Genomic DNA, 22612 nt, shown 5'->3' on the forward strand with positions numbered 1-22612 from the left:
TATTTTATTGATATACCATCCTTCAAATAAGTTGTATTTATTAAACATGGTTTCTGCTACTACCCTGCTCCTTTCTCATTCCCAAATCTGTGGGAGAAGCAAGCCCATCTTATGAATCTCTAGCCTTTGGAAACACTGGAAGATGGGACAGCTAAAGGCAGTGGTAAATCAGTGTAAGAGCCCTTGGCCAGTTTTGTCATCAGTTTTTGCTGACAAATCATTTTATCTGTGTCTCAATTTCTCATTTACAAAGGAAAAACAGTGATTCTTGCTGTCTCTCTCCCATTTTACATTTTTTTTCAGACTGTAGGCCTCTTTGGGAAAAAAGTTTGGGGATTATTCAATAATACTGTTGCAGACTATAATAAAATAAATTCATTGTTTACTGCAAGGATCGGATTGCTCATCCAAGTCCGCAGTAGATAAAATAATCTCAGTTCAAGTACATATGCATTTCAGAATATAACCAATGACTGTAGGTTGTGTGTATCCAAATTAATATTTTCAAGTAAATACTTAAGAAGATTTTTAAAAATATTATTGTTCTCAGATGAAAATCAGTGCAAATTGCCACTACGCCCATTCACCTCTCCCTACTGTCTACTTGTCTTATTAAGGATAAACCTGGTTCTTTTGAATACCTTGCTAAGTCTCTGATGAATTCTGCAAATACCAGCTCCATCTAAACAACAGATTAACTAACACAGTTATTTTGATTCAAAATGTCAGTTATGAAAAATAGATAATCACTCCACAAGCCCCATCCCTGTCATTCAAATGAAAAGTATTTGACAGGAAAGAATACCCTGTGTGCTGTTTGCAAGGGTATCCAGGGAGCTGGATAGTGCCAATAAAGGAGACATATAGTGGAGGATAGCGGAAGAATGTACAACAATGTTCAGTGCACACCAGAAAAGAGGGATGAAGTGTATTGCACAGCTCACTGATCAGGAATTGCCAAAAAGAGTACTTGAACCAGCACTTGGACAGCGATATTCAATTTGGACTTCAAACAGTATCTAAAAGTGAACACAAACTTAGCATGAAGCAAAATCCAGGTGAGCCCTTCTGCTCATGACTGTTTTTAGGTCTTAAGAACCATAAGGAAGTTAATGATGACTGAACATCATGAAATCCACGATTACTGGCTGAGTCTTATTTGGCAGTTTTGGTCCTACCTTGATGGTCAGAGATGCTGACACTTGGCTATCATTTCAGGGCCTCTGCTATCAGGGGCAACAGGTGTAAACTGAAACACAGAAATTCCATAAGCATATGAGGTAAAACTTCACTTTGAGGGTGACCGAGAGTCAGGACAGGCTGTATGGAAAGGTTCTGAAGTCTCCTTCTCTGGACATACTGAAAATCCACCTGGACACAATCCTGTGCAACATGCTCCAGGGGAGTCTGCTTTAGCAGGGGGGCTGGACCAGATGATCTCAGAGATCTCTTCCAATCCCAACCCAAATTATCCCATGATTCTGTATTCAGCTCATGAAAGGAGAAATAAATTACTAATTAAGTAAACCTCTGAGGCTAAAGATTTTCAGCAGGTCACTAAGCTGGAATAGTCACACAAACAAGCTACATGCCTTACAGAGCGAAATTATAGAAACTATAAAAATAAATACAGAACAGCAGAACACAAACACCTTTAAATGAGACAGATTTTGCTAAGAAATTTGAAAACAAATAGCAGTGTGGCAGGAAAATTAAAAAAAAACAACAGTTAGACAAGACAAAAAAAAGACTGAAAATATTCATATGAGGGACTTGAAGAAGTTTAAGGGAAGCATTGATTTCTAAATTTTGAGCAGAAACACAAGCAGGCAGCAAAACATTAAATGTTTGTACTTCCTTATGTGGAAAAGAAACAGAGGGCAAATTACATGAGAGGATTAAAAACCATCCTAATATGTGAAAGTTTAACTAATAATAATAATAATAAACAATAATAATAATAAACAATAATAATGTTGCTGTCCAGGGAAGATGAGAAACCTTCAATGGTGTTTCTAGGATAGCTAATGCTATTCAAGTTTCTGAAGTTACTAATTCCCAGATACATATAAATGGGGGACATTAATAACCTTTAAGAAAATAATATATACAAATTGGGAAATGTAATTTTTATTGCTTCAGCTGAAAAACAGGACACTACTACTGGGCTTCCAAAATCCTTTAATTGCTCCTGATGGTTTCCATTTTCTTATTTGAAATTCAGTCTTATTACTTAAGGAATATAATAAGCTAAAAAACACCACACACATTTTTAGGATTATTTTATATAGACAGCACAGAACACCTGAGAAAATATCAATTTAAGTGACGAGGACAGAATATCCCACAGAATGCTATAGTAGCCAAGTGGTACAGTAAATACAACTGGATGGTGAGTCTCACTGAGTCAACATGGGATTCCAATCTTTATTTGTCTTTTTAAAAATGAAATGCAACTGGTGCAAAGTGCAGCATAAAGCTCAGATGCAAAAAAAGCTTTCAAGATAAGGGCTAAAACTAATCACTGGCTCAGTCTTCCAAAAGCTCTAGCTTTGTGTGATTGAGGGTATGAAAAGCCATTTCTCTACCATAAAAAATTATGTTTTCAGCTATGACATGATCAGTAGTTCCACCTCAGAGGGCTGTACTTCATCTTTACTTGCAACTTACAGCAATTTTAATGATGTCATCCAAACAATCTCAGTTTGCGGGAGGATTGGGTGCTCTATGGAACAGCAGAATTGAACTTTTTTAAGGTCAGGGGACCAACTGCTTAGTTAATTTAAGTACCTTAGAATACTTTGATGCTCAAATGGGGAAAAGTTGATAGTAGGAGAAAGTATGAAGCACCATGCTTCAAGGTTCTTCACACATCCAGTCAGCTTTATCAAAGAACTAAGTTTGTGAAAAGTAGAAAGTATACCTTATTTCAACTATCACTTACAATAACTGTTTTAGTTACATTTCTGTATTTCTGATGCCCTAAAAATATCTCCATGGGAGATAAGAGAGGTGCTAGAACAACCAGATGGCATTTGCTTATATTTATAACATTTACATCTGGTGATAAACTACATGAAACATGAGAAAAGATTAAGAAATGCCTGCACTTTAGTGAGGAATAAAGCTTTAAAACTAATTATTTGAGGTTATATAGTAATCTCAGCTAATAGTTTGAGACATTAAGATAGTCTGTAATTTGCAGGATATAGCCCTGAAGTACATGAAATGTATTAGCCTAAGTCCTGAATTTTGGTATATTCACATACATGAATAAATATTGGCATAAAAATAATTCCGTTACTACAAAAGTACAGTGTTCTGCAGAATCGAGGTTTATTCAGGATTAGTTCCCCTCTTCCTTACTGTGGAGCAGCTAAGAAAAATACTTGCAAATTTACAAAAAAAAAAAAATGTTTTTGGCTTGGTTCTGCTCCTACAATGGCTAAAGTAGTTCCTTACATCCTGTGAGATTTTCTTTTACATCTTCCTCTAGAAGATTTGCACATGCAAATACTACTAAAAGACACAACAGATTCTTCATGTTCACTAAGAAACTAAAAGCCAGACATGGCTGAAGAGATCCCAGATCCTCCTCCACGGCAGAGAAACCTCTTGTCACTTATTCGCACCACTTCCCTTTGGCAAGGTAAGAACTCCATGAACATTTTTTTCTCTCAAAACCAGTAACACCTGGAATTTATTTGACTAAGGGGGCAATATGTCTAATGCAAGTATTTACACTTCAGCCTGTCACTCTTTTGGTCACAGCAACCCCTATCCAGAGAATGATTAACCTCACTGGAAACAAAAATAAACCAGATAACCACGCCCTAAAATGCATCTTTTAATAATTGCTCTAAAGAGAGCTCTAGAATAACAAGGCAGTTGAAGGGTGTTTACAGTATAATGTCCAAAAGTAAATGAGATATTTTACACAGGGTTTCCTGTATTCCAAGCTGTGTCATACCTTTTTCTGCAAGATGAAGGACCTCATTAAGAGATTTGTCTCACATGAAAATATTTTCTTGCTGTTACTTTGCTTTAACACAAAATCTATCCTATTAGGGTTTCTGTAGTTCTAGGAAACAATCCTGTATTTCTTGCCATAAAACCATTCTTGTTTGTCAACACACGGTCTGTGCTATGTACACCATGCCTGGGGGTATGACCTGCTGTTAGCGGTCACACTAATGCCAAACAGGGAAACTAAACAAGCTCCCAAATGATACTGAAATTCCTCACATTATATAGTGTTAAATTATCTCTGTTGATTCTTCAGAGCTCAGGGAGTGCATCCCTAGCTCTCTACCCAGTAGGACCCCAAGTCCCTTTCACAGTCACTGTCTCAAAGCACAGTCCCTGTTGCTGAAAATATCTTGCACTTTTAGATTTCTGACTTCTAGCGAAGTAGCTCAGCTCTGTCTCACAGAAACATGGAGACACTGACACGAGTGCTTGGGACCTCTGTAAAGTTCAGAAAACGATGCTTCACTACCTCTCCTCTCTTCATTTTCTAGTTTCCTTCTGTCCACTCTTCTTCAACCCTTTTCGGGGGCCCTAACAACCCAACTCCTTCCTTTCCATTCTTTCATGGCCTGTGTTGTACTTACACCTCTGCTCTCTCACACCGTAAATTAACACTGCCCCAGTTTAGTGGGATCATTTTTCACTCGATCTTGCTGCTCTCCGTTTCTCCTTTTACTTCCATTTCAAATGCCACCTGTGAACTATTCTCCTCATTTCAAGCTCTGCAATCAGCTTCAAATCCACCTCCTTTACTCAAAAAGCTCTCATACAACCCCAATGACCCAATTCCGACATGAGCTAAAAACCAACGCTCTCCTTGCCCCCCTCCCCCCCGACACGGCCACCTGCCCGCGACGTTAAAGGGCTTTTTTCTCCAAGTTTCCACTATCTCGATGGCAGCGATTCATGACAACTAAAACACTTTATTATTTCCTCGCTGCTCCTCGCGGGACACCTGCGGTCCCCAGCAGGCTGGGGCGGCGGCACGGGACTTAGGGCTTTATCAAGGTGGTGGCGATCAGAGCCCCAGAAGGGCCCCAACCGGGGTGACTTTCCCGTCGCCTCCCTCACAGCGCTGCAGGGAAAGAGAAGGAAACGCGTCCCTGCCCCGGCCGGCCCGAGCGCCGCGGACCCCCGGCCGCGCCCTCCCGGGGGGCCGGGCTGGGCCGGGCCGGGCAGCGGCTCCGCCCCGCTGCGGGGGCGCCCGCGCCGGCACAGGCGGCTCCGCCGGCCGCGCTGACGCCGGCGGCGCTGGAGCACCTGGAGGGGCGGCGGCGCCTGCGGCTCGGCCCTTCCCTCCCCGTTCCTTCCCTCCGCAAGGTGAGTGCGGGGAGGGGGGGCTCGCTGCTCTCCGAGCCGGGGCGGGCGGGGAGAGCTGGTGCCGCGGTACCAGCCCCGGGTGGGCGCCGCCTCCCCCGCGGGCAGCTCGGGGCGAGGGAGGCGGCGCGGCCGCCGGGCCTGCGGAGCTGGTGCCCGTCAGCGCTGTGACTACGGGCGGACCTGTTCAGAGCGAAATTTCCGAGGCACAAGATGGCATCTGTCCCTCCTTTTGCCTTGTGTTCCCCCTCCCGCCGTGCGGTTGTCTCGCCATGATTATTGCATTTATCCGTTTGTGCCTCCCGTACATCCTCCCTGGCGCTGTGCCCGCTGGAAGCGGGGAGGGAAACGGCCGCTTCTCCTCGGCGGTTTCCGGCTGGCTGCCGGGATGAGGCGCAGGTTGCCCGGCTGCGCTCAGAACCCTCCTGGGACCGGCCGGGTGGAGAGGGGTGGCAGGGCATCCTCTGGTCAGGTAATGTCAGATCTCCAACCAGCACCGAGGCAGTAACAGCTGGTGAAATGGCAATTCAAGAAACCCACATTTACGGTTGAAAGCTTAGAATTTGTGAAAGGTTCATCTTGGTAATCAGATTTATTTTACATCCATCCACCTGACCCATGAAAGCTGTCATAGTCTTTTAGAAGAAAATATAAAAATCGGATGTTACTTGAAAAATCAGGTCAGTTTTTAGTAGCAGAAAGGGGTGAAGGGCACTGTGTTATTTGTCAATATCATTATGTATATATATATGTTCAGTGCCATATTTAAATAAGTCTTCTGTTTCACACTGTTTTGTGTAAAGCTGATAGCCTCGAGGATCTGTGTGACCCCTCTTAAATTAGTAATTCAGGCTTGCCTTAGTTCAGAGGTGTAAATGTGAAATTGATAATATCACAATTACATCCTTTAATACCCTGCCACCAAGTTACATTGTGGTAGTATTTTGGACGCTCAGCATTGGAGCTGTTCTTCTGTTTGGTTGTTTGTGATGTTTTCTCCCTGCCTACAAGTCTTGCTTTAAGCCAAGATGACCTTTTATTTCCATTAAACACCTGCTTGTTTGCTTTTGTTCTCCCCATGTTTAATTGTGTTATCCTCGTTCTGTTTCAGTTTCTGAATAGATTTTATTTAATTTGAGTCTCAGAAAGCAGCTGTGGCCCTTGTTTTACAGTAGACTTTTTGGAAATAAGCTGTCCTTGTGTTTTGTTCTAGCATACTCGTTTAAGGACAAAACTGTTTGATCACTTTTCCAAACTGTTGGACATAAAAAACGGTGAGCTTGATTTTGGTATCTGTAGTGCAGTGGCATTTGGTTATAGTATTTTATCTGATTTTTTCATAATCCACTCTTTCCACTTTGTCTATCCAGTGCTCTCAAAGAGAGAGTGGAAGAACCCCTTCACAGTGCTGTCTGGCACAGATCTAGAAGTTGTAGTTCTTACTGGTGCTTCGCATGATGACCAGCAACACTTTGTTTAGACTTTAGCAGGTTTTTTTAACTGCTGTTTGAACAGACTGTTGGTTTAAACTTAGTAATTAAATAGTTTAATGTTAATACCACTGAAGGAGGAATTTAGTGTCATGCTGCAGAAAACTTCTGGGTAGTGAACTGCCATAACTGGTATAACCAGTCACATTTTGCACATGACAAATTCTACTGAAAGATGATGCGGTGGTTAAATAGTGGCAAACCTCAGTCTAAATGAGTTTCTAAAGTTTCTTCACTGTCAGAAGGTCATGCATAAAACGTTTCCAGAAAGGTTCCAGCACTTATGTGTCTAGATGATGGTCAGTGGAATTTGCTTCCTTTTCAGCTAAGAAAAAAAATGCATTTTAGATAATGGTGCTTTCTTCTATTGTGTGTGTTGGAGTTGAGATTCAAATATGAACTGCAGATTTGCATGTTCAAGAAGACCAGTTATAAGTTTATGGAAGGGGGAGGTTTCATTGACATTTTTCTTCTGGAAGTTTATATTAATGGGGGGTGAATAGTGCAAAGTAAAATTTCTGTTGAACCCTACTACAGACTTAGGGGGTTTTGTCCTGGCTTAGTAGAGTTTCAAGGCCAACCATCTTGCCAGTTCATCCCTGTTATCCATACTTTACACAGTTGCTAAATTGTTCTGATGATTTCCCATGTAATCTTTTCTTGAAGAAATTAATAATAACAGCTCTTTTCAGTCTTCAGCTGGTATTGAAAGCTGTTGGTACGAGTTGGCAGAAAAAGAAATGTGCTAATGTCTCATATAAACAAGAAGACAGAAAATTATCTCAAAGACTTTTTAATACTTTTCAAAATCACCTCCAAGAGTATTGCTCTGTATTTTATTCTTCAAGATGTTTTGCTGCTGTTCAACCATAAAATCACTCTGGAGACAAAATTATGCCACATGATGCAGAAGCATTAAAAGTACAAAAGCCCAGAGAGTGAAGTTTGTTAGAGAAAGAACCAAACAGTTAAGAACAGTAGAAATGTTTGACCTTTTAAGTGTTGCTAGTAATAACAGTCTCACAGTACTTTTTCCTGTAGCTATTGTTAGCCACAGCAAACTGAGGGTCATTTTGACCGGTTATGCAATTGCTTGCGTCAACCTGGAGAACTGTCTGTACCAAGTCACTGAAACAGCACTTGGGTCCATCTTGCAAGTAGCTTCATAGGGATCACCACTGCTCTAGGAGTGTGTCAGGATATTACTGAGCGCAGTAATACAAAAGTGGAGTGGACTGTGTCTGCTGAGAATATATAGCCCGCACTGATGGTGTTTACTCAAAGGGTGGTGCAAGGAGATCGCCTGGTATTGTTGTTGCTGTGCATGCTAAGGCTGTTTTGTTAATTGAATCTCTTATCCACAGATGTGAAAAAATCTCTAAGGGAATCTGGAGAAAATTATTTTCTTGTGTTTGCTCCTCCAGCATTGTTTCCCCTTGGGTATAAATGTCATTGCCTTCTGGCTTGTGAATGGATAAAAAAGCAGGAGGGAGTCCGAAATGCGAGAAGGTTGACTGTGCCAGCAAATAGGGTATCTAAATAAGAGAGTCATTAGTTTGAAGTTCTAAAGCCTTATATGTCTGTATCTAATATACTGTACATGAAAAAATAGTTCAGGATTTTTTTTTGTTCATTCACTACTTTTCCCATAATTTTGCAAAAGGAAAGTTTCCCAATATTAAAGACTCTACACTGACTACAGGTAGAGTGCGTTAGAAAAACAATCTTGTCCCCTATAATCTAGGTACAGTGCATGTTCCATATGATATTTTGTTTAATAATATTCAGCTATTAAGTTTATGAATAGTGATTCTTAAACTAGCAGAACAAATGTGTATTACAAAACAATTTGATAGTCATCTTGAAGAAACAAAGTGAGGCTGCATTTAGAAAAAAGATTAAATACTGCATAGTAAATATCTCCAGTTTTGCTCATTTGCAGTGAGCTTAGACCTACCATTCAATGACTTATACTCAAATAATTCTATAAAATTAATGTAGTACTTGCAATGTTTACCTGGTTGTCTCACTGTTCTCCACAAATAAAGTGGAACACTTTACTAGTGAAGTACAAGATGTTATCTGAGGGGGAACTGATACTGTGTACTGTCCCTTCATTATTCCACAATAAGCAGATGAAAAATCAGTATAATCTAAAGAAGAAATTTAAAATTAAATTTTTGTGTGATTAAATGATATATGTGCAAATGATAAAGTTGTGTGCAAATGAGCTTATCAAGAAAGTCTGTTGTTTGCCTGTCAATCTTGCAGTCTACCAGCATTTATTTGAAATATTTTGTTCTGAGACTACATGTACATGTTGTGACTTCATGTGCCATGCTTATTGATGTTTTTGAGAATCCACTGAGTTTAGGAATTTTTTTGTTGTCAACTGTTTAAAAAACAACCAAAAGAAACCCCCAACCCAGTTCCAAGGAGATCACTTATGCCTGTAAGTTTGACCTGATAGTTTTTGGAACAATATGACAGATATATAGTACCAGATAGACATAAAATTATTTTTTAGAGAGGAATGCTACTGTTGAGTCCTTGCACTTTGTGAGGGTAAAAATAAGTTTTAAAAAACATGTTGACAGTGCTAAATTTCTGTTTTTTCAGGTTGGCTAAAAAAATTTCTTGTAATCTTTCAAGTACTGAAAGCCAGAGGGATGGATGGATGGATACTCTTTAGTTCTTGGTGTAAGGGAGCAATAAACTAAGTGTAAATTTATCTGCCACTTGTACACATCAGAGTTGGGAATAGCAAAATAAAGACTAAATGTTATCATAAGAAACATGGCCCCAGATATCACCGTTTTTTTAGACTACACCAGAAACTTAAGTAGAACAATTTTCCACATTAATTGTGTATTCTGAAATTAGAAGTATGACAATTTTGTTTTGGAAGAAAGTAACTCTTACGGTACTCTCTGCAATTGATGTGACCCATACATGCCCTACAGAGAGTATTAAATAGAGTCAGTGTAAAACTGAGTGAAAGACAGGTGTCAATAGTACTGCTGCTCATTTGGTTGGATGTACTGTGTGCAGACAGGTGCCTCGGTAGTGCTACAAAATGACAGAAAGAAGACCCAAAACATTCAGATTTCTTCATGCCTTGTATATGGTTTTTTACAGTGTAAGTCTCTCATCACGCAGTCTTAGTCATTTAGGATACCTGCTGGTATTAGTGTGGTTTGTTCTCCACAAGTTTACTAACTTGAAAAATAAATGTGTGTTGTATTGGGTCAAACTACCTCCTTGGAGAACAGACTCCAATTTCTCTGATACTTCTGTTGTTTTAAGTATATGCTTGGGATTTTTCTGCATGTCAAATTTGGCAGGGGTAGGGGGCATGGTAGAGTAGGTTAATTCTTTGGGTTTTTTAATTCTTTGCAGGATCAAGACAAATGAATAAATGAAATTGAATAAATGAGTAATTTTCTGGGATATCTCAAAGACCTTGGTAGAGAGGAGAAGGAAATGACAGAAACAGAATGGTGTATATTCCAGAGGTGTTTGTAGTGAAAGAGAAAATTGATTCCAGGGGACTTCATGGGATGTGGCCATGTCCCAAGGATGGTGTTACTCAGTATGCTGCTGATTTTTTTTTTTTTTTTTTTTTTTTCTCCAATGATTCAACAGACCACCATGAAATCTAGCTCTAAAAGATGGGGAATAGAGCAGTGGTCTCCCAGCAGGATTTAACTTTGTAGTTCAGGTGCCTAATGCAAAAAGTGTAATTTCTGTGTGCACAGAGCACAGTGGTGAGACTCTGGCTGAGGTGCTCAGTGTTGCTCTTTGGAGGTTGTATTCACTATCTGTACAGGGACTTAGTCTTGAGAGGCTTTTATGGTAATTTAGGCACTAAAGTTAGATAATTGCAGTCAAACAGGATGATTTTTTCCCCTCTCAGCACCTCCCAGGTGTATGAATATAGCAGGAGCCTTCGCTGTGTAACAGATGCCATTTATCCTGTGCTTCTTTTAAGGATGTATGAAATTCTTTCTAGGTGTCAATCCCTGAAATAGACTGAAAGAGTAATTCTGTTGATACTGCAATCTTGTATTTCTTCTTCTGAGAACTCATGGATAATCTCCAAGATAGACACTTTCCAGGATAAGTAGCAAAGCTGTGGATCGGTCTGAGACAAAGGATTAGACAAAAAGTTGTAATGGGTGAAGTGCTAATTCAGCATTTACAGACCAATTGACAAACTTTTTCAATTAGTAAACAAGTGCATTAGTGAGTAGTCTAACACAACAAAAAGATTCCTGGATTTAAAGCTAAGCATGGATGATTCTGCAGGATTAGCACATCAATATTGAGAATTAAGAGCTTTAGAGGAAAAATTAAATCTTGTCGTTTGTCATAGATATGGCTTGAACTCTAGATTAATTTTAGCTGAATTAGAGTGGTAGCTATTCTTGTATTTAAAAGTAGGAATATTTCTAAGTCTGTGTGTAATCTTTATGCTGAAAGACCCAGACTTCAGCTTTCCTCTTTTCCTGCATTGACAACATGGATAATTCAGATCTATATTCTCTTTTGCTTGGGAAAGGCAAAATCAAACACCATTTGAAGCTCCTGGTCTGTGTGTTTTTAGGCACACCAAAGAAGATAAAACTGTACCCTTTCTAGTCTTCATCTTGCAGTGAGACTGCATCTTATTTTGCAGACCCATTTACTTGGTTCAGTTTGATCGCAGCTTCCAGGGAGCAGAGTGGAAGAGATAGGTTGTCAGCCAAGAGCTGTTGGAGGCACAGATGGCATTGATTCCCTCACCTAGGCACATTTTCTTCCCTTTGAAGTATTTTACATAAATGAAACTATCAGTCTTAACTTTTATATATAGGATTCCTTTTTTTTTTTTTTTTGTTACTTAGCACCACTATACTATTACTATTACAAAAGGTTTCTTAGAAGATTATTCATTTTAATAAAACTGTTGATGTAGGTAAGTCAGCTGCAATTTATGATTCTGCCATACTTGAAAGTTGTAAATTGCAAGGATTTTAGGATGTGGACAATCTATTGGGATTTGAGAAGCCACAGAACATATTATCTGATTTGAAAAAACAGTAGACTTGGAGGACAGCTCTGTCAGTGAAAGTGCAGACTCTTCTGTGTGTTTTGATGAACATACTGCCTTCACGTAAGGTTTGCTGAATTTTGCTATGCTGTTTGCTTAGTTCCCTTTCCTTGTTTCTGGATGTATCTCAAAAGATTGTGTTGTTCAGTCTACTGCTTTTGTACATAAATGCTTGGTCATCTTTGAATGTTAGATTTGCTCTGTACATCAGCATTTATAAGGCTTTCGTAAAGATTTCATATCATCTCTTTGTTCTGAGAAACTGTGATTAGATCAACAGTTTGTTTTATGTACAGACTTCAGAGTTGAAAAGATTCCTGTCTGATGCCTCTGGATGCTGATGTTTTTCTAGGTGGTCTGTTGCCTGAGCTAAGAGCACACGAAGAGCTATGTAACAATGCTCAGACAAGAAGAGATACTTGCATTAGGAGTAAAGCTTTTGTTTGTTGGGTTGGGTTTTAAACTGATTTCCTCATAACCTAGGAGAGTATTAAGGTCTGACCTTTACGTGCCTTTGGCACATGACACTTCTTATGTTTAGACTCACTGAAAAAGAGAAGTAATGTAAGTGACATTGATATACAGACTTGTTTGTTACCAATGTAGCTGTTGGAGAGAAGGCACTCATACCATCTTGTTCTTATACAAGCAGAATCTAAAGATTATTCATGAAGGTGTTTAGCTCTTGGGAAACCAGACCACTTATGCTGAAACAAAATGTACTAAAGCTAAAAAAGAGAAGCAAACTTGTATAAATGTGGTACAGAGCACAAGCTGGAAGGTAATCCTAATGTATACTGCAGTTCAAATCCCACAAAATACCGTAAAAGCATTTTCTATTTGCACAGAAAAAATGTACATGTTTATTCAAGTAGTCTTGGAGAATATAGAGAATCAGAGGATTCTCCATAGGAATAGAAATGCCACTTTTTAATGACGAGTGTCCTCCATCAAGTTTCATTTCAGTGTCACAGCTAATAAATTTCTTAGTAGGATGATGAATATGGCAGAAATAGCATGAAGTTCTGTGTGCGTTCCAGTTGTTATGGCTTCCTGTGGAAATAATTTATGGGTAAGTAGTCTACCACCCAGAGAAACTCTGCCATAGTTGGCTGTTTGCAGGACCATCTTGGTTTCAGCATTTCTTGTCTGTGGCAGAGCACTGCCTGAATTTGGCTGTATTACACCTGAAGCCAGGTGGAGTCTAGAAACAATTCTCATGTATTTCAGTGTCCGGGCTGTGCCTGTCTTCTCTGGCATCAGTCTGCAAAAAGGATGGCTTGTGGAAAGTGATGCTGAGGCTTCTTGGTGCCTCAGAAACACCTGCTAAGGATTTTCAAGGTTTTGGCAGGGCTTGTGACTCCACCTGGTTCTGTATGGGAGTGAGTCTTTCAGCTCTGTGGTCCCTTGTGTTCCAAGCAAACTTGTTATGAATGGAGCCTGCTCCGGTTTAATGCTGAAACTGAGGGTAGCATCACTCTCTTTCAAAACAGAGAAGCACTTGCAAGATTACTGGAGCCATAAGTGGACTTCTTCAGGAAGCCTCAGATCCATCACTGTGCAGTATTATGTGTGGGTTTGTGTACATCTGTAATGTGGCACTGCTTTCTCTGGTGTGAATAAAGCAGGTGTGTTTGCTTCTGAAACCCACCCTCTCATCTAGAGTATCCCTCCCTTTTGTTTGTCAAGATAAAGTCTGTTGTGGCAATAACAATAACTCTTTATTGTCAAATATCATGGAAACTTCCCAATACAAATGCTTTTTTACAGGGTGGTGATTTTATTTTCTTTAGTTAATCATTGTTAGCATAATACTATTGATTGAAACTTATCTTTTTTGTTTGTTTGTTTTAATACACTGAGAAGAAAAACAAGCAAAAAAAAAAGTCCTCTACATCAACTCCTTGTGGCAAGTAAAGCTTATTTTTATACCTAAAACTGTATGATAACATGGGTTAATTTTAAATTTGACTGCAATTTTTGGAGCAAGTACTGGTAGATTCAAGTTAGTGTCACGTGCTTGTATTGTAGTCAATTTTGGTAAAGATCAGCTGGCTTGTTACTTCTGTTTGGGACATTTGTGTTGTTCTTCAAAAGCATAAAAGTTGAAAACTTAGAAGTAATAAGAAGTTATGTGTTCATTCTTGGTATTTCTCTGCAGCCTCAGGGCCAACATTTTGTGACTGTAGGGATTCTTTACATGGCTGTTAAATGTTCCTTTTAATCTTGGATACTTCCCTGCGCTGTTTCCAGTCCCCTCTTATTATTATCTCAGTTTTTGAGACTAGACTTAGATTTTGGTATTTCTTTTTGAAAATCTCACTGCTTTCAGCTAAGCTCTATGCTTTTAAGTGTCCTTTGATAGAGCTGAACCAGTATCTTAACCCTTTTTGGTTCCTGGATCTGGAACAGACAGTAACAACACATGAAGTAAGAGATTATATTAATAAATTAGGCCCCTGTTAAATTACTGCAAGAGAGACAATTTACTGCACTTTTTTTTTTAGCAACTACATTTCTGGTTTTTCAATGCTGGTACTTACTAAGCTGTCTTTGCAAACTGAACTCTCATTTAGGACCAAAAGTCAGCTCCATACAGGAAATAAAACGGGCAGAGCGATTGAGTTTGTGTCCTGGGCTGCTGCTTGTTGCTACTACTTAATTACAGCAATCTCCCTGGCATGCTTTTTATCTACACTGTCTAGAATTCTCTGGGACCTTTTTCCCTCCTGGCCCATTTTGGGTGATATCACATGCCAGGAGCCATTTCCAGCAGGCAGTATAGGTAAGGCTCCACTTATGTTTCCTTACACCCTGATTAACCATGCCAGCAGGTCCTGTAGCCTCAAACACCTCAAATGCCATCCTGTCACACAGCAGAACAGAGAACACTACTTCATTTTCATACCATGAAAATATTGTCCACTTTGAATGTAAAAATTCCCACAAAGAATATCTTCAGGGCATAAGAGTGCTATGTAGGACCTGAAAGAGTATAACTAAGATTTCAGAATCAAAAGGTGAGGTCAGATGTTAAGGAAGAAAGAGCATGGGCTGTAATTGCAAATGACAACTGTTTCACCATGACCCTGTTTATTTTTTGTAGGGACCTAGGTTTCCAGGAGAAGCAGGTGGATGTGTACAGTGAATAAGGTCAGTGCCTTACACCTTTTCCCATAGTCATTGCTTATACTTTGTTCCAAGTAATATACATGTTACTCCACCTAGATAGGCTGTTCTTTGCTTCCTGTCAAACCAAGTGTGCTGCTGAATAACTGCGCCATGGATGTGTATACAAGCTAAATCCTGTGGTCTTATCTCACTCACACACCCCCACAGTTGATTTGAGGACCAGTGTGAAAACAGCGAAGTCAAGAACATAAAGGTATTAGAAAATGAGTTAGTAGTGTCTGTGGCAATGCCTCTAGAAGGAACAGCAAAGCAGTCCATTCTGTATCTTGTCTGACTCAATGGTTCTGTAATACAAACAACAATCTGAAAAGATTCTTTCTTCCTCCTTTTTTACCTTACATTTAAACTCTGGTCTGAAGACAGAGTTACTAATTTTCTTGTGGTCTCTCCTGCAGTGCTTAAGAGCATTTCACTAAAATTCCAATTCAGGCAAAATTCCTGCTCTGATATAATCTTGCAGTATCTCTTGGAACTTTGCCAGCAAGTATCACAGGTACTGCCAGCAGAGAGGTTAGACTCAGGAATCTGAGATTTGGCTCCATTCAGCTCCAAATGGAAGTGCATGTGCTTCATGCTTGCAGGAAGCATCCAGGTTGTTTGCATTGCCTTGTTTGGGTTCCTGCAATCTGTTCCAGTCCCTTTGCCTCTCCAGTGCTAACTACACTGTCTGTATGCAGTACTGTGGTAGGTACATTTCCAACATCATGACTTCCCTTTGTAGCCCCTTTTCTTTCTTACTTGGGTTAGTGCCAAAGTTCAGTTTCAGCACTGTTACCTCCATAGCTGCTTTTTTCTTTACTGTTTTCTCAGTCAGTCAGCTTCATACCTTATTGGAGCTGTTGGTGTATTTATTCTGTGCCTCTACTTGCTGAACTCCATTCCCCATCAGCACCACCCATCTCACTAGCTGCATTTTGGTTCATCCAGACCCTGCTGCAGTGCCTCCATTCCCATGTTAACCATGTGCCAGTCCTCTCTGAAAGCAGCAGAGGAGAAGCCGAGTGCTTGTTGTTCATGAGTATCTGGCTTGGCTGGTAAATTTGGCCTGGAAGGAGCGTGCTCAGGTAGTGGTGGGAAATTATGTGCATGCCATCTGCAGTGTCCCTCATAGAAAAACCATCTGGCTATTAAATTTCACATCTCTGACTCAAGACATGATGTAACTAGTGTTTTAAAAACTAGGTCAGTGTGATATAGGCAGAAAAAAAAGATAAAAATTAATTGAATTTTGTTACTGCTAAAACTTGTAGGAAAAATCTTGACTGAGGGCAATGCCTAACATGGACAATTTTGGCATGCCTCATCAAAAGTCACTGAATTTATGCCTGGTAAATTTGCTTTTGCTTGAAAAACTTGCTAACATAGAAGGATTGGCATAATTGATGGCAGCACTTAAATCCATTTGTAATGGGTTTTCAAGAGAATTGTGTGGTACCCAAGGAAGACATTTGGCTCACAGATTGAAGAGTTTTCTTTTGTAATATGGTAAACAAGATGTTGCAGATACTTGTATTAACTGATAATTTCTTATTTAGGTGTCTGAAGAAAACAAGAATCATGGAAGGTCATAAATAGTAAGCATCTTGATAATTGTTTTTTATTCTAAAGAGCTAATAGTGTTTGGTGTGTTGATTTGTTCAGTTTGTTTATCAGTCTCTTAATTCAGGAATCTGTATTATTCCCAGCACTTTTTCTAATCTTTTTGTGACCTTATATTAGTAGCTAATTTTTAGTCCTTGCACTATGCCCCCCACAATTTCTGGTGACCTCAGCTGAGGTAGCTCTCAGGGCTGGTTAAAATCAGATGAGTTATGGTGGTTTCACTACTGAAATGAGATCTCAGTTTTTTTCACTGCTGTAGCAGAAGTCAAAGCACACAATTAGCCAGGCAGCTAAGGCCTTTATAATATCTTGTGAGAACTTTGACGGTTTTTTTTAATTATGATTAAAGTAAAGCTATTTTTATTAAACTCATAATACAGGAGGATTTTTTTATTCATTAAGGGCTTTAAATTTTGTATTTTAAAGGTGCAGCATGTATCAGGTCTTCACCCAACTTGATAGGCTGTCTGTTGTCAGTATGTATAGTGGCTTTTTTTATACAGAAGTCCAAATAAAGTGTGGTATATTTTGTACTTTTTTTTCTGTAGCACCAAAGACCTTTATTTTGATTAATAAATTAAATTATTGGAACTAATATTTATGTAGAATTAAATGGATAAATATCTTTGCATTTCAAGTTTGGTGAAGAAGCCATTAAGTGTTCTATATAAGTGCTTTTCTAAATTATGTCTCTGCTCACTTCCAGTTTAATTTCTTACCATCTCTTTGTAATTAAGGCATTGTCATCTAACTTACTGATTAAAAGTAACTAGAGCAAGTAATATAACCTGTGAAAAAGTTTCCTTTTCATGTTAAACTGTGTCACTAGTGATTGCATAGAGTAGATGTCATCCCTTTTGGGAATATGTACCAACAGCTGGTTTTTTCAGAATGGCTGTATTGCTTCACAGCAAATATATAGATATAAGTAGATATAATCAGAGGGTCATAGGATGATTGAATGACCTGGATTGGAAGGAACTTTACAGCTGATCTGGTTCTAACCCCCCCGCCATGGGCAAGGACACATGTCTCAATACATGACTTGATGTGTGTGTTGGGTCTGAAGACCTTTTGGGGTAGCATCTGAACAATCTGTGTGTTGTGAACAGAACTAGAGGTCAATATCTCACTAATGAACCCCAGTTTGTCACTCCAGGTGTGTCTTCTCAAAATAAAATCAACCTATTTAAGTTTTGATAAGTATCCAATATAGCAGTGTTTAGCAACCATGTACTTCTAAAAAGCTGAAAGAGTACCACAGCTTTTTATATATGAACAGAGGGGAAAATGCATGTACTTTTGCACAAATTAAAAATGGAATTACACTTCCTGAAAGACACCGAGATTTTCATGGTAAAACTGTATTTTTTATTAAGCTGTCTGGGTATGGCCTAAATAGTGTGGAATATGGAATTTATATATTGCACTTTTTATTAGGTCTGCTACAGGAATGCAGAATTATCTCAGTGAAAACTAATCCTTGAAAGACAAGGTTACCTGTTAAACACCCACAGTTGTCATGTAGTCATTTGTATAAAGGGACATGTGAGATATCAGTCTTTCACATAACATGCTCAAAAGAGATGAGCGTTCTTCTAATTGGTTTTTTTTATTCAATTAAAAAAAGGAGGGCTAGAAGTAGTCTAATCCCATTCTTAAAATGAGCTGTGTCAAATCCCAACAATGCTGAAATGGCATGAAAATTGTTACCTGCTTAAGCAACTCTCCCATTAATTATACAAAATAAAAAGTTAATTCCATGGACTATAAATAATTTCCTAATGCATCGGGAAGAATTCTTTGAAGCTGTTTATTAGGCAGTACTGCATGGTTAAGATATTCAAGTTGAAATCGGTGTATTATTTTTCAGAGAAGGATGGGAAATACAGTAGTTTAGTTGCTTTGTTATTAATGCATAATGAGGAGCTGCATGTTAGAATATACGTGTTAGCATGCAAATGCAATATTTTTAATGGAAATGTATTAATTGAATGTGTTAGACTTATTTTTAAAGCTTCCAATTGAAGTTTTAAATTTGTTTTTTAATATTCTAGCAACTATCCAAGAGAATTTTATGATCAATATGCTCAAAGCCAAGAAAAATCTGTGGTCAATAAAATGCAACAGAAGTACTGGAAAACAAAACAAACCCTTATAAAAGTTACGGGAAAAAAGGAAGATGAACATGTTGTGGCTTCAGATGCAGATCTAGATGCAAAACTAGAGGTTTGTAATTTTTACACATAATGTCTGTTCTCTGTTTGTTGGTTTTTAAAGGATTTTCATTTCTACCAAACCTTTAATATGTGTGCACATAGGATATAATAAAATTTTTATAATTTTCATGTAATATCTCTTCCAGATTCTGACGAATCAGAAGACTTACGTAGGTAAATTCAGGGAATATAGGGGATTTTTTAAACACAAAACCCTATGTCCCTCTAAATTTATTTGGAACTTAACATATCTCAGATTTATTTTCATGTTTTAGGGACAGATTTTCTCCTTTGTTAGCATGGGAATGTTTTGGACAAATTCTCACCTTCAAGTCATAATCCCATTTTAAAGGACAAGACCTGTGTAAATTTGTAGTCAAGCAGCCTTAAAAGAAGGAACTAACTGTGTGCCAGTGGTCTATTTTACTTCTAGCTGTGTAATGTGTGATATGGTAGAGTTAGATTTAAGTTGTAGGCTGGAGGTTTCTAGAAACAGATTTGTACATCTTCATATCTATACAAAGATACTACCTAAAAAAAAAAAAAACAGCCAACACAAGTCATTTGGTTAACTACCAACTGTTTGTTGTAGATCTGTTTCCAAAGCTATTTTTTTCTTTATTTTCCTTCTGTAAAGTTATGATTGGTCAGTCTTTAGTTTCAGTAAAAAACTTAAAAGAAGAGCACAATTGATAAGGACAATACCAGAAATATTGCTCACTGTTCAAGAAGAAAAGAATGGTCCCTAATAATTTCTACAAAAAATTGAGTTCTCTCTTGTATTTTATTCCTCAGTGTTTCTTGCATACATTTGACAAATTTTTGTGTGTTTTGTTTCAATATCAGCTGTTCCATTCTATTCAGAGAACATGTATGGAGTTGCTGAAAGCAATTGAACTGTATCAAAAAAGGATTTGTTGTAAGTATGATCAAACACACTAGTTAAAATGATAAGAAGGTCTGCATTATGGAGTCATTGAACAAGTGAAAAGGTAAAAATAAAAGTGGGGAACTACTAGTTTCATCCTATTCAAAAGTAAAGATAATGTTCCTTGCAGACAGCTGAATGCAGATTTGGTTATTTGTTTGAAGATCTCCCAGTTCTGAAGTTTTATGTATTGATATAATGCAGTGACAGCAGTAATGACTGGAGAAAGATTTTTTTAATTTTTTTCCCATGATTTGGTTGACTTGTTTAAATTCAAAAGTATCTTGTCAAGGAATCATAACTTCTTTCTAAACAGTTTTAGTGTTTTGTTTTGCTTTTTTTTTAATCAGGATTGCTGATGAAGAATTTTTTGCTTATTACTAGTTTTATAATTAAGTAATCTATGCTATTATGATGAATTTGAAAATGCTGATTTGATTGTGAAAACCATACAATAATTAGTGACAGTCATTAGTGAGAGATGGGGGACCTAATTTGGGATGTTTCAAACAGCAAGTTGCATTAAATGTCCTCTAAAAGTTCTCTGCAGTCCATATTGTTTGATTTCTGACCTGAAGGAGAGACTCCAGCTATGAAATCATCTTCCAATTTACTGTCTTTTTCTTGAATCTTACACATTTTCTTGAGCTTTTCATTTTTCTTTATCCAAAGAGAGTCAGAGTTGTTGTTTCACAATCAGGAGGTAAAATTGAAATACAGAATAGTAGTGTATCAAGTTAAAGAACTGGCAGGTGAAATCTGATGGAAAGATTTGCATCAGATGCAGATGTGCATCTTCTGCCAAAGAATGCTGAGTCTGCATTGGAGTTGACTGTTGCCATTTTGGCAAGTGGGAAGAGGACTTCAGGAGATCTTTCATTGTTTTAGGCCATTCTCCCTCTTGATAGTCAGTTGACATTGGTCCTATAGGAGATGCCCTCATCTCCTTGTCTTTTAAAGTGGCTATCATGAAATGTTTTTGTTCTCTGAGGTCATGGTCCCAGTTTAGAGGCAATCAGCAATTCAGTGTAAAACCACTTCATCTTCCTGTTTAAAAAATGATCAGTTACTTTGAGGTACATGTGTTTCAGGTAATTGAAATACAGTGTTTGAATTATAGAATGTTCAAGTTGTCAAGTAATCTTGCCAAGTAATTTGAAAGTAAATGTTCTTTAAAATTAAGTACTTGAATTGTCATGTGAAATTTTATGTAGTCAAGCATGAAAAATGGTGAGCAAGAGAAAAGCAAGTGAATGAGTTTTGGTTAGTACAACTTGGAATTAGCTTCAATAAAAGTATCAGCTGAGGCAATCCAAGTAGTAAAAAAGAACTAAAAACCAACCTAACCAAACCAGACAGAACCCAAAAAACCCAACACTGAAAGTTAACTGCAATCAACCCAACTTTTTATTTTTAAGAAAAAATAGCACATTTTTCCTGTTGTCTTTTGGTGCTAATGGAATTTTATGATTCTTGTTAAGTGTATCAGCAAATGTCTCAAATGAATTAGGTCTTCTGTTTAGTAAATGCAAGAATTCTGTGAAATTATTTCTTTTTGCTTTGCCACTTGGACTTAAAGTGACTTAAACTGTTTGCTGCTAGGCCAGTTTTAAAGCTGTTAGGAATCAATTAAATAACATATTTGACAACTAATTTATTTTTTGTTAGTTCTGTCTCAGGAAGAAAATGAATTGGGGAAATTTCTTCGATCACAGGGTTCTCAGGATAAAACAAGAGCAGGAAAAATGATGCAAGCTACAGGAAAGGCCCTCTGCTTTTCTTCTCAGCAAAGGTATAAGGGTCAACATTGCTGTCTGATTTGCATGGTACTTGTGATAATGGTAGTTGGTTCATCAATGTCATAATTCATTTGGCCATTTGTAATGTTTGAGGAACCAATTGATAGGAAAATTATTGATAAAATCTGCTGTACTATTGGCAATATTGGAGACTGCTTGAATTCTGCCTGATGCTTTTTGTCCATAGACCTGCTATGTCTGTCCCCTGCCTATCCTGTTCAGCTCAGTAGTTCTAAGGCTGTTCTGGAGCATCTTCATGGCCTCTCCAGCAGCAGGGCTGTAAAGGAGCTGATGTCAGATCCTTCTCCTGTTTGGTGGCAGTTCTCACTTCTCACTCTGCAGAGAAGTGCTGCAGCAAGCTCACTGTGGAGGTGTCTGCTTCCTGCAAGGGAGGGAATGAGTAAGGGAATACTTTTTTCGGGCCATCAAGGTGAGAAAGGAGGAGTCTGCCATCTTCTGCTTGAACTTGAGTGTAAAGTTCCTCTTAGAGAAAATCCTAGATCCCTGTGGAGCTCATGTAGCTTGTGCAGGGGCAAGTAAAAGGTAAGGAATCCAGATGGACACACAAGCACACTAAGACCTGCTGTTACCCAGAGTCCTTAATGTCTCACTGACCCAGTGTTTGCTCTAGCAGTTTAAAAGTAACATTACCTGATGTCATTATAAGTATTGTGATGCTCTTTTTCAAAGCATTAGGACTATGAAAGTATGAAATTCACCATCACTCACAAAGGAGAATTTTATTCTGTTATGTTTTATAGAATTTGGAGGGTTTTTAACTACAGTGATACCTTCTGGCTTTATCTTAACAGTGCAGTTGTTTGGTTCAAAATAAAGCATAGCATACAAAGCACTGAGAATTTCATATGCTTATCTTGGGCTACAGTTTGGTCATTTTCACCTCCAGTAACAGTCATGACTGGGATCTTTAAGGCACATGTAAG

The 22612-nt window shown here is 38.4% G+C and overlaps 1 protein-coding gene across 5 annotated transcripts in view; it reads left to right on the plus strand.

The window, feature by feature from the left end:
* The first annotated feature begins 5226 nt into the window (after positions 1-5226).
* ICA1 (islet cell autoantigen 1) overlaps positions 5227-22612 on the plus strand; it is a 64673-nt gene continuing 47287 nt past the window's right edge. For 3 of the 5 annotated variants that reach the window (XM_077787804.1, XM_021538353.2, XM_077787814.1), the window contains exons 1-6: positions 5227-5349; positions 15035-15081; positions 16656-16694; positions 18780-18951; positions 19788-19860; positions 21538-21661. In XM_077787804.1, the coding sequence (XP_077643930.1) occupies positions 16678-16694; positions 18780-18951; positions 19788-19860; positions 21538-21661 (386 nt within the window). In that variant the 5' untranslated portion in view covers positions 5227-5349; positions 15035-15081; positions 16656-16677. Of the gene's footprint in view, positions 5350-5481; positions 6621-13794; positions 13838-15034; positions 15082-16655; positions 16695-18779; positions 18952-19787; positions 19861-21537; positions 21662-22612 lie in introns of those variants that run through there. The other 2 variants (XM_077787806.1, XM_077787808.1) reach the window with 2 other exon arrangements.

The sequence above is a fragment of the Lonchura striata genome, chromosome 1, assembly GCF_046129695.1.
Source record: "Lonchura striata isolate bLonStr1 chromosome 1, bLonStr1.mat, whole genome shotgun sequence".
NCBI classification, from domain to species: domain Eukaryota; kingdom Metazoa; phylum Chordata; class Aves; order Passeriformes; family Estrildidae; genus Lonchura; species Lonchura striata.